Raw genomic sequence first — 13,509 nt, forward strand, 5'->3', positions numbered from 1 at the left:
TAGGTCGAAAAAATAACGTCCGGTGGGTCTTTTCTTGTCCCCCTACCCCAGTCTTTTCCTTTGGAGCTTTTCAACGGTCACCAACTTCACCTTTAGGCATATATTATTTTTATAACTTGAAAAATCTCCATGTTTTAAAAAAGCGACCACTGAGTCCCTTGCACAGTGGGTGGAGATCCCGCCAGACCCAGGCACACCCCCTCTCTCCCAGCTCCTTAGCCCGGCAGCCACCAGGGGAGCGTTTGTCCCCGGGGAAGGGCGCTCACCCCTGCGGTGGTTTTTGTCTGTGGGAGCCGGAGTCCGAGCAAGGGTTCTGGCAAGGGCGGTCCGGGCCTTGGCTCGCCAATCTGGCGGGGGCGGGGCGGCACGTGGGGCGGTGCCGCGGGCGCACCTGCCCGGCGCGGCGGGGCTCCCGGCGGCTGCGCGGACCGACGTCTTCCCTCCTCTATTTCCCCCTGCCTCCCGCCTCCGGCCTCCCGCCTCCCGCCTCGCCGTGTGTTTACGTGGAGACGAAGATGGCGGCGACGGTGACGGCGTTGCCCGTGCGGCTGAGCACGGTCAGCCAGTGAGCTCGTAGACTGGTTCCACTTTGGGCGGAGGGAGCGCCAGGCCCGGCCCTACTCCCTGGGACCGCGGAGCTTGCGGTCCCACCTCTGTCGGAATCGACCTTTCCTTTTTACCCCCGACCTTCCCTGTGTTCCCCCAGCCTTGTCTGCAGAGGCCATGGAGGACGAAGAGAGACAGAAGAAACTGGAAGCCGGCAAAGCTAAGGTAAGAGAGCCGGAGGCTGCTGGGCCCGTGGTGGGAGGCGGTGGCTGGAAAGGGGGTGGGAGAGGGCCTGGGAAGCGGAGATCGCAGTCCCGGTTCGCTGCCCGGGAGGGAGGTGCCGCAGGATCTGAATTTTCCCCTTGCCTTCTTCTTTCCTTTTTCCAATTAAAAAAGCCTGGTATTACTACCTAGCAGAGGATACTTCCGTGATGATTGGGTAGTGTGTCTCCTTTCTTGTGAATGCCCAAATTAAGTCCCCTCCTTTACTGTATTGCTATAAGCTGGTATTTATTGCTTCTAAATCTCCAGCCTTTCAGTTTTAGGGAGTTCCCTGGGTAGTGCAGGCATTGTGCTTTTCAGGGTGGGGATTTAGAGCTTTTCTTTATTTGGTGGGGGATTTGTACGCTGATCATCAGCTTAGCTTTCTTTGGTGGCACGCTGGCACTCTTGGATATGTGATTGGCCTGTGACAGCTGCCTTAGCAGTGGCTTGAGTGTGCCACAAGTGCCAGCTGTGAAGTTCGCTTAGGGGTGTTTTTAGAAGCGGAGCTTTGTATATTTGTGTTTGGAGGTCTTTGTCATGGCATGCGCTTTTGTATTGTGTGGAATGTTAATGCAGTCTGTGAATGGAACTGCGGGAGACGAAAGGTTCCATATTATAAGCAACACCTATAGAATTCCTTCTTTAAATAATTGAATTGTTATCTATGTCTCTAGGAATCCCTATTTTATGTCTGTGTGAAAGAAAAAAACGTAAAACAAACAATACAAGACTATGCACAGGTACTATTTACTGGGCTTCGTGAAAAATTTAATATAGTCAAGATATAAATAAAATAGCATATTTCTTTTAAAAATTACATATTCGAGTATATCTTCTAGCTGGCTTCAAAGGCCCCCTTCCTCCTTATGACGACGTTACCTTTTATAGTTTATATTCTGTCTTATTAGAAATAATTGTCAGCAATCATACTTGGACCACAATTAAATTATAATATTAACTTTTTTCTGTCTTCCTCTCCTTTCCAACCTAAAAATAAAAGAAAGGGGATCTATGATTTCAGTAATCATTGAAGGGTCATACCATGGAGGGATGCCATAGTAGATGCTCAACACAAGTTTTTTAAATGAATATGCATATAAACCAGCTTCATATTTCTGAAATACATTTGGCTTTCCCATAAGTTTCTTCTAAGATCAAAGCTTAAGTGCTTTTATGTTACCAGGTAAATTATTATTTTAAAGTCTGTAAATGGAGGGAAGGGGGAATCATGACATCTTCAGAAGCCCAGATTTGCTTACATTTCTGCAACCTGAGGGTCTGAGCAAGCTCTGAATCCAAGAAGGTGGAGGTAAAATGTGTGCCTCCTTTGAAAGCATAGATATTCTAATTAGACATTTGGTTTGTTACTTCAGAATTTGGATTCCCTGCCCCCAGAAGCATCTTTCCTAAAGATATATATAAAGCAGTCTTACAAAACATTGTTTACTTTGGGCCATGCGTATAATAATGGATTTATTTAAATTGATGTGGCCCCACCCCAAAAAATTCTGGTTTATTTGTATGTGTGTTTTGTCCTTCAAAACTCTGCGTGTAGGTTAAAAATCTTTTTCTTTTAATAATCCCTTTTATTGTAGAGGATTATCGCCTCTAGAGTTGAGCCCAATTTTTCTAGTCAGAAATCTGTCAGATTTATAAGGCAGGATATGTTTGTTGGAACGTTAGCTGTATAATGTAGAAACACTGGAAACAACATTCATAAAGAATATTCGAATAAATTGTTTTTTCAGCCATATCATGTAAGTTTGGTGGAATATTATACAGCCATTAAGATTATGAAGACTGATAGAATATGGAAAATAGATTGAAAACAGCATCATCAAAACTAGCGTGTATACATTATTTTATTTGTAGAAACTTGTGTGCTTTTAGATTAGGACTTAAAAACTTTGTATTGTAAAGTCATTTAGCAAACCTACATTGAACTCCTGTTTTATACCAAGAGTTGGAAATTTAGAGGTGGTGACAGTCTCTGTTCTCAAGTTGCTCACAGTTTAGTGGGAGAGACAGACATTGAGTAAGAACAATGAAAGAGAAGAACAGGATTTTGGATGAATTTTTTCATTTGTAAAAGTGCGATAAATGTTGCTACCTTGTCTAAGACTACTTTACAAAAGAAGGTTCTTGATATTAATGCAGCCAGGCATGGTGCCTACTACATAGTAGGTTCTCAATAAATATTTGCCTAATGAATGAATGAGCAGAATAACCATGAGTTGTTCATAGTACTACTTTACTAGCAAGTTATAATTTAATAACAGTAATCCAGAATTCCCTTAATTGGAAATTGTTATAGCTGGCCTCAGAAATCACTTAAAATGATTATTCCCAAAACTTATTTAGAAACTTGGTTTTCTAAATGGCTTGTTTATTCATTGGACTTAAATATTGTATTTGATAATACAGTAGTTTTATGAATCACAATTTCTGCATTTTTTTCTTAGTGTTTGGTAAGCTAGTCATTGAAAAATTTCCTTTTTGTATCTAGACTTTATAAATGATTATTTTTATGACTTGAGTGCAGTATAGTATGCTTTATAAAATATTTTATAATAACCAAAATCTGCAATGGTAGAATAAATTCTGGTATATGTAGCCATTAAAATAATACTACGAAGACTTTGAGTTGGGAAAATGTCCACAAATAATGCCAGGTTAATAAAAATGTTACCATAAAAGATGTATGTACATATGTATATGTGAAGACACTTGAAAAAAATGCAGAGATATAAATGATGGTTCTCTCTTGTGTGGTGGCTTATTGGCAATTTTGTTTTCTTTACACTTAGTATTTTCCAAATTGTCCACAATATATTTCTTTTAGGATTAGTAAAACATGTTTAAATGCCATTTTTAAATACAGTAAAAGCTTATCAAATACAGTATAAGGAAGAACTTGTTATATTGTAGTATGGTTATTACAGAGAATAAAAAAATGCACAGAATAAACTAGGTTTCCAAAGGACCCTCAGTTTGGTGTAGTCCTGCAACCTTAGTTCTTGTTGCTTGTATTACATATTTGGGAGCCTATAGTAGACTTGCACAGACTCCCTTTCTGTTTTGTAGTTCTTTTTTCCTTGCTGTCTATTCTCATTGCCGTGGTCACAGTCATCTTGCCTTGCTCCATCTGATCTGCTTCTTCCCCTAATTTGCTAGTTTAGATTTGCTGTGACTAGACAACCCAGTAAGTGAGTGTGATAGAATGGTTTATAAAAATCAAAATCAATGGAGCCCAGTTAGTGGGCTTTATGACAGTTCAGTTTTTCTACTACCTGTTGGTTTTTTTGGTTGCTCTTGGGTCCTCAGCTACTTCCTCGGTATTAATGTAGCAAGAAGCCGGACCCATGGAGATGTGAGACATTACTGCATTATTAAGTAAATATTTTCACAGCTGGACCAACCCTGTTTACCGGCTGCTAACAGGGATGGCACTACATAGGCTGTCCTTGTGTTAAACTACTTTAAGTGACTTCATTTTTTTTCCAAGTGAAATTATTTACACTGTTATATAAAGAAAGTATTGTAATGTTAGTGAACAAAATTAGAGGATAGTTGTGTATTTAATATTATTAATGTTATTACTCCTGTAAATTCACATTGGGTATACTTGACATTCTATCATGTAGCAGAATACAGTAAAACCAAAGTTTTGCTATTCAGCATTGTATGTAATTGGCATTATTTGGTGAATAATTATTATTGCTTTTTTTTTAATGTTTATTTTTGAGAGAGAGAGAGACAGTGCAAGCGGGAGAGGGGCAGTGCAAGCGGGAGAGGGAGACACAGAATCTGAAGCAGGCTCCAGGCTCTGAGCTGTCAGCATGGAGCCTGACGCAGGGCTTGAACTCACGAACCATGAGATCATGACCTGAGTCAAAGTCTGACCCTTAATCGACTAAGCCACCCAGGCACCCTCATTTGGTGAATAATTATTAAAATTTTTGCCTCTTGCACTCAGTAGTAATTATGTGATTTTTGTTTAATGAGCATTTTGAAGAGTAGTGCCAATTGTATGCAAAAAAGGACAGTGCTCTGTGCAAGCTGTATATTAGGTTATTGACAGCTAGACTTTTCAGTTACTACTTCCACTCTGATAGACAAAGTTACTTATGGTGTAAAATTGTTCTCTGCATATTTCAGATACACTGCTCCACTACTAAGAAAGTTGCTCTTCATCCTTGTTTCTTTAAAATTTTCTTTTTTTCTTTCTTTCTTTCTTTCTTTCTTTCTTTCTCTCGAATTATCATTTACTGTAACAGTTGTTCATTGTGACTTAAAAACTAATTCATGACCTTCAGGCTTTGTTGAAAAACAAAATATCATTTTTAGGTTATGAGCCTTAAGAGGGATAATACGGAGAAAAGAATGAGTAGAATAAGCTTCTTAAAACGTATATTGAAGAAAGGTTTCTAAGGCAAATCCAAGAAATGTCAGGAATCAGATCAGATGAAACATCCAACGAAGAGAGATTTAACAAGCAGGTCCCTCGTGTCAGTGAAACTGAAAGCTGAATGAGAACATGGAAGAGAGGAAGTGAAAAAGATAGGATATATCCAAGTGATTAGAATACCACTTGCCCAATAGACAAGATTGGACAGAAATTATTTTTACTAAACAAAAACTTTTAATGCATAAAGGTTGTAGGAAGAGCTAAACGATGTCTGCAAAATAGCTCTTATAGGCCTACTGATTACTGAAATGTAAACAAATTTCTAGTATGGAACTAGAAAAAGTTCTCATGGTAAATTATTAAACGTTATATGATAAGGAACATTATATTTCTTTAAGACACCACTAAAATTGAAATTAGCCATTTCATTGGTTAGCATCTCTTTTAAAACTTTAATTTGGAAAAGCTTCAGAATTTTAAAAAGTTTATTTATAGAGGCTGTTTTGCATCTGGGGTCTATATGTGTGAGAATTTATAATACTGCTACTTGGCATACTAGAAAAGGCACTAGGACTTTAGAGACATTTATTTGCTTATTTGTTCAGCTGACATTTTTGAACGCCTACAGTTGCGACTATGGACTTTTACTTAGCAAGCATTATTTAAATTATCACAAATTGTGTACTTTATGATCTTTGAGAGTAATCCTGTTGCAGGACATGAATCTCAACAGGTGTTGTGAAGAATAAGTGAGATAGTGATTGAGAACTTTTTGAGTTCTCATGCTAGATACAAAGAAGCTGTGATTTTTTAAAATTGAGATGAAATTCACATAACAAAAATTAACCATCCTAAAACAATTCAGTGGTATTTAGTAAGTACACAGTTTGTAACCACCAATTCCATGTAGTTCCAAAACATTTTTATCATTCCAGAATAAAACCTTGTACCCATTAAGCTGAAACTCTCATTCCCTCCTTTTACCAGTCCTCAGCAACTACCAATCTGCTTTCTGTTTCTGTGTGTACCTATTCCAGATATTTCATATAAATGCACTCCTATAATGTTTGACCCTTACCGTCTGGCTTTTTTCACTTGGTATAATATTTTCAAGGTTCATCTGTGTCGTAGTATGCATCAGTATCTCAGTTCCCTTTTATGGCTGAATATTCCATTTTATGTAGCATTTACTACATGTTGTTTATTCATCCACTGATGGGCATTTGAGTTGTTGCCACCATTTGGCTATTACGAATAGCACTGTGATGAGCATTCATATATAAGCATTTGAGTACCTGTTTTCATTTCTCTTGAGTATATACCTAGGAATGGAATTACTGGATCATAAATTAATTCTGTGTTTTTTTAAGGAATTGCCAAAGTGGTTTTCCAAGTCAGCTGTACCATTTTACATACCCGCCAGCAGTGTATGAGGGTTCTAATTTCTCCATATACTCACCAACGTTTGTTTTCTGTTTTGTTTTTTTAAATGTTTATTCTGAGGGAGAGAGAACATGGGTGGGGGAGAGGCAGAGAAAGAGAATCCCACGCAGGCTCCCCCCTGTCAGCACAGAGCCTGATGTGAGGCTCAATCTCTGGAACTGTGATATCATTACCTGAAATGAGCTGAAATCGAGAGTCAGACACCTAACCAACTAAGCCAGCCAGGCCTCCCTGTTCTCTATTTAATTATAGCCATTCTAGTGGTGGGAGGTGGTATCTCATTTGTTTTGATTTGTGATTTTCTTCCTAGTGCTTGAGGATGTTGAGCATCTTTTCATGTACTTTTTGGCCATTTGTCTATCTTCTTTGGAGAAATGTCTATTCTAAAGCTTTGCTTATCTTTTAATTAAGTTGTTGCCAATTGTTATATAATATTATATTTGTATGCATTTTTTTCTGCATACAGAGAATGAGAATACATGTGCTTGGGCAGACAGTAGAGGGGCAGAGAGAGACATACATTTCAGTAGGATCATCTTCCATCTTTTGCTTGTTTGTTTATTTTGAGAGAGAAAGTATGAGTAGGGGAGGGACAGAGAGAGAAAGAGGGAGAATCCCAAGCAGGCTCCACACTGTCAGCTTGGAGCCCGATGTGGGGCTTGAACCCTTGAACCTTGAGATCATGACCTGAGCCAAAGTTGGATGCTTAATCAACTGGACACCTTGGTGTCCCCATCTTGCTTTTTTTTTTTTTTTTAAGCCCTTAAAAAATTTAAACTTAAAAAAGTTTTAAAGCAATTAAACTGTTGCTTGCTTTGAATAATAGGTTCTTGGTGAGTTGATTAGAGCGTGATGCTAAAGTTTGATTTCTGTGTGGGCCAGTGAGTCATTCCATTCCCCAGCCAGCTGTTTTACAAGTGCATGCAATTGGTCCAAGGGGCACCTGTTGGGTTTTTGGCTTGATCGTAAAAAATCCAATCCATTTTTACTGTGGGAACAAAATAACCCAATCTTGTTTAGTAACAAAAGGGTCTGTCATTTTCATATGTGAACACACTTGATCTGTACCAGTATTTCACTAATATATTTCCCTTTTACTATTAGTGTTTTTGTGGTAGTAGTCATCAAAATATACTTAGGGTACTTAATGTGATCTTGTATGCTGCATAGAGTTTAGGTTGATTTGCACATGGATTTGACTCTATTCATTGTTCCAGAAGTTTTTATATGTTATTTATTTGTTTTTTGCTTAGGTTATTTATTTAAGTCTATAGATTATTTTGTACCATGAGAAATTCCTTCATCCTTTTTGTTCATGAACAGTATAATGTTTGTTTTAAGTTGACATCAGGGTTATGATTGTTATTGTAGTATATACTGTTCACTTAGACTTTTATGTGGTCTGAATGTTTTTCTTTTTTCCCCCTTTGAAGAGATCATTTCTTAAAGCCCCAAAGTTACTATTTCGACTAGTAAAAACTACACTAAACTTTAGTATTTAAAATCCTAATCTGTAAAAATTTGAATTTGTAAATTGTATTGATTGAATATGTTCTCTGATTTACAGTTCTCTGAAAAACAGGGTATAAAATCTAGAATCATTTTCCTTCTCTTTTCCCCCCCTTTTTTGGATAGTGAACACACTACAAAATTCCTTGTTCACTAAGAATCATTTATTGTGGTCTTTGAGATTAAGCTATATGTATTCCTCAGGAGTCTCACTTTTATTCAAGTTGATATTGCCTTATTGTTTTCCCAGGGAAGAAGATATAGTTAGGGACCAATCATAAGTACAAATATTTGTTGTCCATATTTATCAAGAATCAAATTTAACATATGAAAGTATGTGAAGGAGATGCAGGGGATTGCGATGGACTTAGGGCAGTGGTCCCATTTAATTAACACACCATTTATGGTCTGTTGACTGTGCATATGTATGTTGATTTCGTAAGTCAAATAAATGAGTACATACTCTAAAGGACAAGGTATTAGAAAATGTGTAAAAACTGCAATATCTGCTGGAAGTTTACATATGAAATAATGGGTTTTGGCTAAAAATTATGGAAACTATTTTCTATTCATAGACAACTTAAGAATACTGGAAATATTTGTAGGTAAAAGATTTTACATTTTCCCAATTAATATTTAAATTTTAATTTGCATAAATTCCTTTTGTAATGAAAATATTTCTCTAAGCCTTTTTACTCAGTGACTTCCCTTTAATAAGAGCTCACTTTTCCACTTCAACCAATAGCACTTATAAAGTTTGAAAAGAAGAGAATAATTCAGGAGATATATATATATATATGTATGTGGGTTTTTTTAGTTGAGAAGAGCATGTATTAAACTTTTTTTTAAGTTTATTTTTTGAAAGAGACTGAGACAATGTGAGTGGGGGAGGGGCAGAGAGAGAATCTCAAGCAGACTCTGCACTGTCAGAGGCGGGGTGAACGTGTGAAACTGGGAGATCATGACCTGAGCTGAAACCAAGAGTCCAGCGCTTAACCGACTGAGCCACCCAGTCGCCCCAAGAAGAATATATAATTTTAAAATTCGAAGGATAAAAATCCAGTATAAGTCATTTTAATAGGCCTCAGGATTTTAATCTTAGGACAGAAGAGTCTATATAAAGTATTTTTTTCCTTTAGGATTTGAATTTAAACTTAAAAAAAATTTTTTTTAAGTTTATTTATTTTTTGAGAGAGAGAGCACGCAACCAGGGGAGGAGTAGAGAGAAAGGGAGAGAGAATCCCAGCAGGCTCCATGCAGTCAGCACAGAGCCTGACTTGGGGGCTTGGTCCCATGAACTGTGAGATCATGACCTCAGCTGAAATCAAGAGTTGGAGGCCCAACCAACTGAGCCACCCAGGCACCCCAGAATTTAAACTTTTTCGATGCTCTAGAGTTCTTTTGTATCTCATGTGCCATCATATTTATGAGGCCTAGTAGTTTATACCTATTCAGAAAGCATCAGTTGAAAACTAAGATCCTCTGAAGTATTCTGGGATTATTTTCCTATGTCCTGCAAACTCATAACCCAATCCTGTTTATTGTTTTTTATTTTTTATTCAAAATCTGTCTCATACTTAGCCTTTTCTTCCCATTCTAATACCATTCAATCAGTACCCAGTAAAACCAGGCCCACTTTACCTCACTTCCCTGGCACTCTCCTTTACCTTTCAGATCCAAATAGTCACCATATTCTGCTGGTTTTACCTTCTAAATATTTCTTGTGTTATCCCCACTTCTGTTCTTCATTATCTCTCACTTGGACAATGGGAAGGTTGACAGTGGAAGAAAGAATATAAATTCAGTAATAATAATAGCTACTAATTATTGAGCACTATCTCATGCTAGTAGACATTATGCTAAGGATTTTATATTTATTACCTCATTTAATACTTACAGCTGTTCTAAGAGCTGTGGATAATGTTTCTATTCCTATTTTACGGGTGGGAAAACTCAAGAGGTTAAGTCATTTGCACAAAGTCATAGTGGCAGAGCAAGGATTGAAACCCAGTCTGTCTGACCCAAGAAATTTTGTCCTTAACTTCAACCTTACATGTGCTTTTAAGTCTTTTTTTTGTTTTTAAGTTAGTTTATTTATTTTGAGAGAGAGAGAGCGCGCGCGCCAGCCATGCACCAGGGGGAGAGGAGCAGGAGGAGCAGCAGAGAGAAGGAGAGAGAATCCCAATCAGGTTCTGTGCAATCAGCACAGAGCCTGATGTGGGCTTGATCTCACAAACCTGTGAGATCATGACCTGAGCTGAAATCAGTAGATGGGTACTTAACCGACTGAGCCACCCAGGTGTCCTGGTAATTGTTTGTTGTGAAGGATAAGGAAGATCCTATCATCTGAATGTTTGTGTACCTCCCCAAATTCATATGTTGAGATCCTTACCCCCTTGTTGGTAGTATTAGGAGGCGGGGCCTTTGGGAAGTGATTAGGTCATGAGGGCAGAGAGAATAGGAGAGTTTGAGTGAAATGGGTGTCTGAGAGGGGCACCTGAGTGGCTCAGTCGGGTAAGCCTCTGACTTGAGCTCAGGTCATGATCTTGCTGTCTGTGAGTTTGAGTCCCGCAAGGAGCTCTGTGCTGACAGTTCACAGCCTGGAGCCTGCTTCAGATTCTGTGTCTTCCCCTCTCTCTGCCCCTCCCCCACTCACGCTCTCTCAAAAATGAATAAACATTACAAAAAGAAATAAAGAGATAGGAAATGTGGGCATGTTTGGAGGGAAAGAGCTATTTGAGTAAGATGAAGGTAAGTTTTGTTTTGGATATGTTGAGTTGGAGGTGCCTATTGGGCATCCTAGAGGAATGGTCCAGTGTAAAATTGAATGTGTCTGCAGCTTCAAGACAGAAGCCCATGCTAGAGATAAATATTTGGTTTGAAGATACTCGCTGGCACTCTGGGAATGAGGGGTTCACTCAGGAAGAAGACTAATGCAGACTGAGTTGAATCCTGTGGAAGCACCCATGTTTAAAAGGCAAGTGAAGAAGTATCTGCACAGGACACCGAGACACGAACTGTTCACAAAGCTAGGAGTTGATGATGTCTGTGAAATGGAGAAGACAGAGTTTTAAGTAAGGAGGAGTAACTAGTCAAAAATAAGCAATCAAGTGTAATGGAGACTTGAAAAGTGACCTTTAACTTTAGCAGCAATTGGTCAGAAAGGGAAATGTAGAATTCAGATTGGGAAATGAATGGGAATCAGGTGGTATATGCTAACTAACTTTTCAATATATTTACCGTGAAAAGCAGTATAATTGTAGTCGTTATGAGCTTGGACTAGACCAGACCATCTGGGATCAAATTATGGCTCTGCCATTTTTTAGCTTTGTGAATTTAGGCAAGTTACTTAACTTCTCTATGCCCCTGCTCCCATCTGGAAAGTGAGAATAAAGAATAGTACCAGCCTTGGGCTTCAGCTAATATATATAAAGCACTTAGAGTATTGTCAAATTATGAAAAGTGTTTGAGAAGTATTTTAGCTATCATCATCCTCTTCATGCTGGAGCATGGAGGGTCAAGCTATATAGCAGAAAATTAGATTCAAGACATAGGCGGGGACCAGCTAATGAGACACCATACGTGTTATTTAAAGTAGTGTGGTTTTATCCTAAAAGTAGCAAAAACTGTTAAAAGAATGTATAGGTAGTATGTTTAAGCTCTGAAGAGATTATTCCTTTCCAAAAACTATATCCCCTAGTCAGTTAGGTATGTTGCCACCAGGTGGCAGTTCTGTTATTGTGATACAGATGGAGCAGTAAAACCATTTTTTTAAAAAATATAAAATATTGACTTGATTAACATAGCTAAATGTAAATGCCCTAATTCTAGTAGGGTTTTTTTATTCTCAAAAACCTGAGGTGTTATGTAAGTGAAGGAGAGAAAGTAGAGGGTTATTTTAAAGGTAGATTTCAAAGGAAGGTAAATGAAGTACAGTTGGGCTTCATGGGAAACTGAAAAGGCATTTGGAACCAGTGCTCTTCTCTACATCATCTCTTATCTTTCACGGTATCTGATACTCCTTTTGCAAGTCAGCTTCCTTTGCCTGTACACTAGTTTACACGTGACCAAAAATTATAGGATGAGTCATCAAATCTTTCTATTTAATGAGGTTGTTTTTCACTATATACACTTTTAAAAAAAAGAAGGGGAGAGAAAATTAAGGAGTATAAGCATATTTCTTTATAGAATAAGTATCTAGCCTAGTGGTTCCCAAACTTTGCTGCACAACAGAAGCACCTGGGAAACTTCAAACAGTTTTGAATCCTAGGTCACATTCCATCCCCAAATTAGAATATCTAGGCTGGGAGCCAGGACTCACTATTTTTTAAAGATCCTCAATATGCAGTAAAGTTTCAGTTCCAGAAGCATCGCCACTTTGTGTGATCTGCAACACTGAGTGATTATACATCATGTCCTCTCTCATAAGTCAGTTACTTTCCTTGGTGTGCAACTGAGGACGTAGGAGAACTGGCTGTGTTGGATACAGAGAAAAATATTTCAGTCTGCAATATTACTAGTAGGTTTATCATGTAAATTGTACTTTATGGTTAATTTCAGGGATATTTATAGATTAATATGATTATCCTATCATACACTGATTTTAGAATCCTTCATGTAAGATGCATCTTCCCTCTGTTACCTTTCTGGACATCTTTCTTACCTCCTTGTTCCCTAATTCCAGAAGAATAGAATAGACCTCCCTCTTTTCTCCTCAAACTAGAGTGTGAGGAGAAGCAGGAGTGTCACAGATGGTAGGAGCTATGAGCACTGGCTAATTTCCTCAGAAGGAAATTCTGCATACTTTAAAAATACCTAAATTAATTATGTTTCACCTACAAAAAAATAAGTATAAAATGTATAGGTAAGATAAATTATTTAAAAAACTACTTTTATACTTACACATCACCCAGCTTAAGAAATATGTACATTCAAATACATTTGAAACTCTTCCCCCTCGTATAATCTAATCTCACCCCCGTCCCACCTCAGGTAACCACAATTCTGAATTTTATTGTTGCCTTGCTTTTCTCAGTCACTTATGTATACATAAACGATTTATTCATTCTGTTTTTTAAATTAATGGTATCACGTTGCAAGCAGTCTTTAGTGATTTGCTTTATGTTCAGTGTTAACACAGAGAGTGTTCTTTCCTACATATGATATTCTATTATAGGAATTTGCCTTAGTATCAGTGTGCATTTGGGTTGTTCCCAGTTTGTTTTTTTAACTACTGTTGCTGCTGTGTTAACTTTTGTCCATCTTCTGATGCCCAGCATGTGCCAAGGGCCCTGATGTGTGCAGAGATTGTGATCCCAAGATCTGTCAGTACTTGGGGA

General features: G+C 38.0%; 1 protein-coding gene across 4 annotated transcripts in view; it reads left to right on the forward strand.

Moving 5' to 3' along the window:
* The first annotated feature begins 493 nt into the window (after positions 1-493).
* AKAP9 (A-kinase anchoring protein 9) overlaps positions 494-13,509 on the forward strand; it is a 152,621-nt gene continuing 139,605 nt past the window's right edge. For all 4 annotated transcript variants that reach the window (XM_042917550.1, XM_042917567.1, XM_042917578.1 and 1 more), the window contains exon 1: positions 494-771. In XM_042917550.1, the coding sequence (XP_042773484.1) occupies positions 724-771 (48 nt within the window). In that variant the 5' untranslated portion in view covers positions 494-723. The remainder of the gene's footprint in view (positions 772-13,509) is intronic.

This window comes from Panthera leo, chromosome A2, assembly GCF_018350215.1.
Source record: "Panthera leo isolate Ple1 chromosome A2, P.leo_Ple1_pat1.1, whole genome shotgun sequence".
Lineage (NCBI taxonomy): Eukaryota > Metazoa > Chordata > Mammalia > Carnivora > Felidae > Panthera > Panthera leo.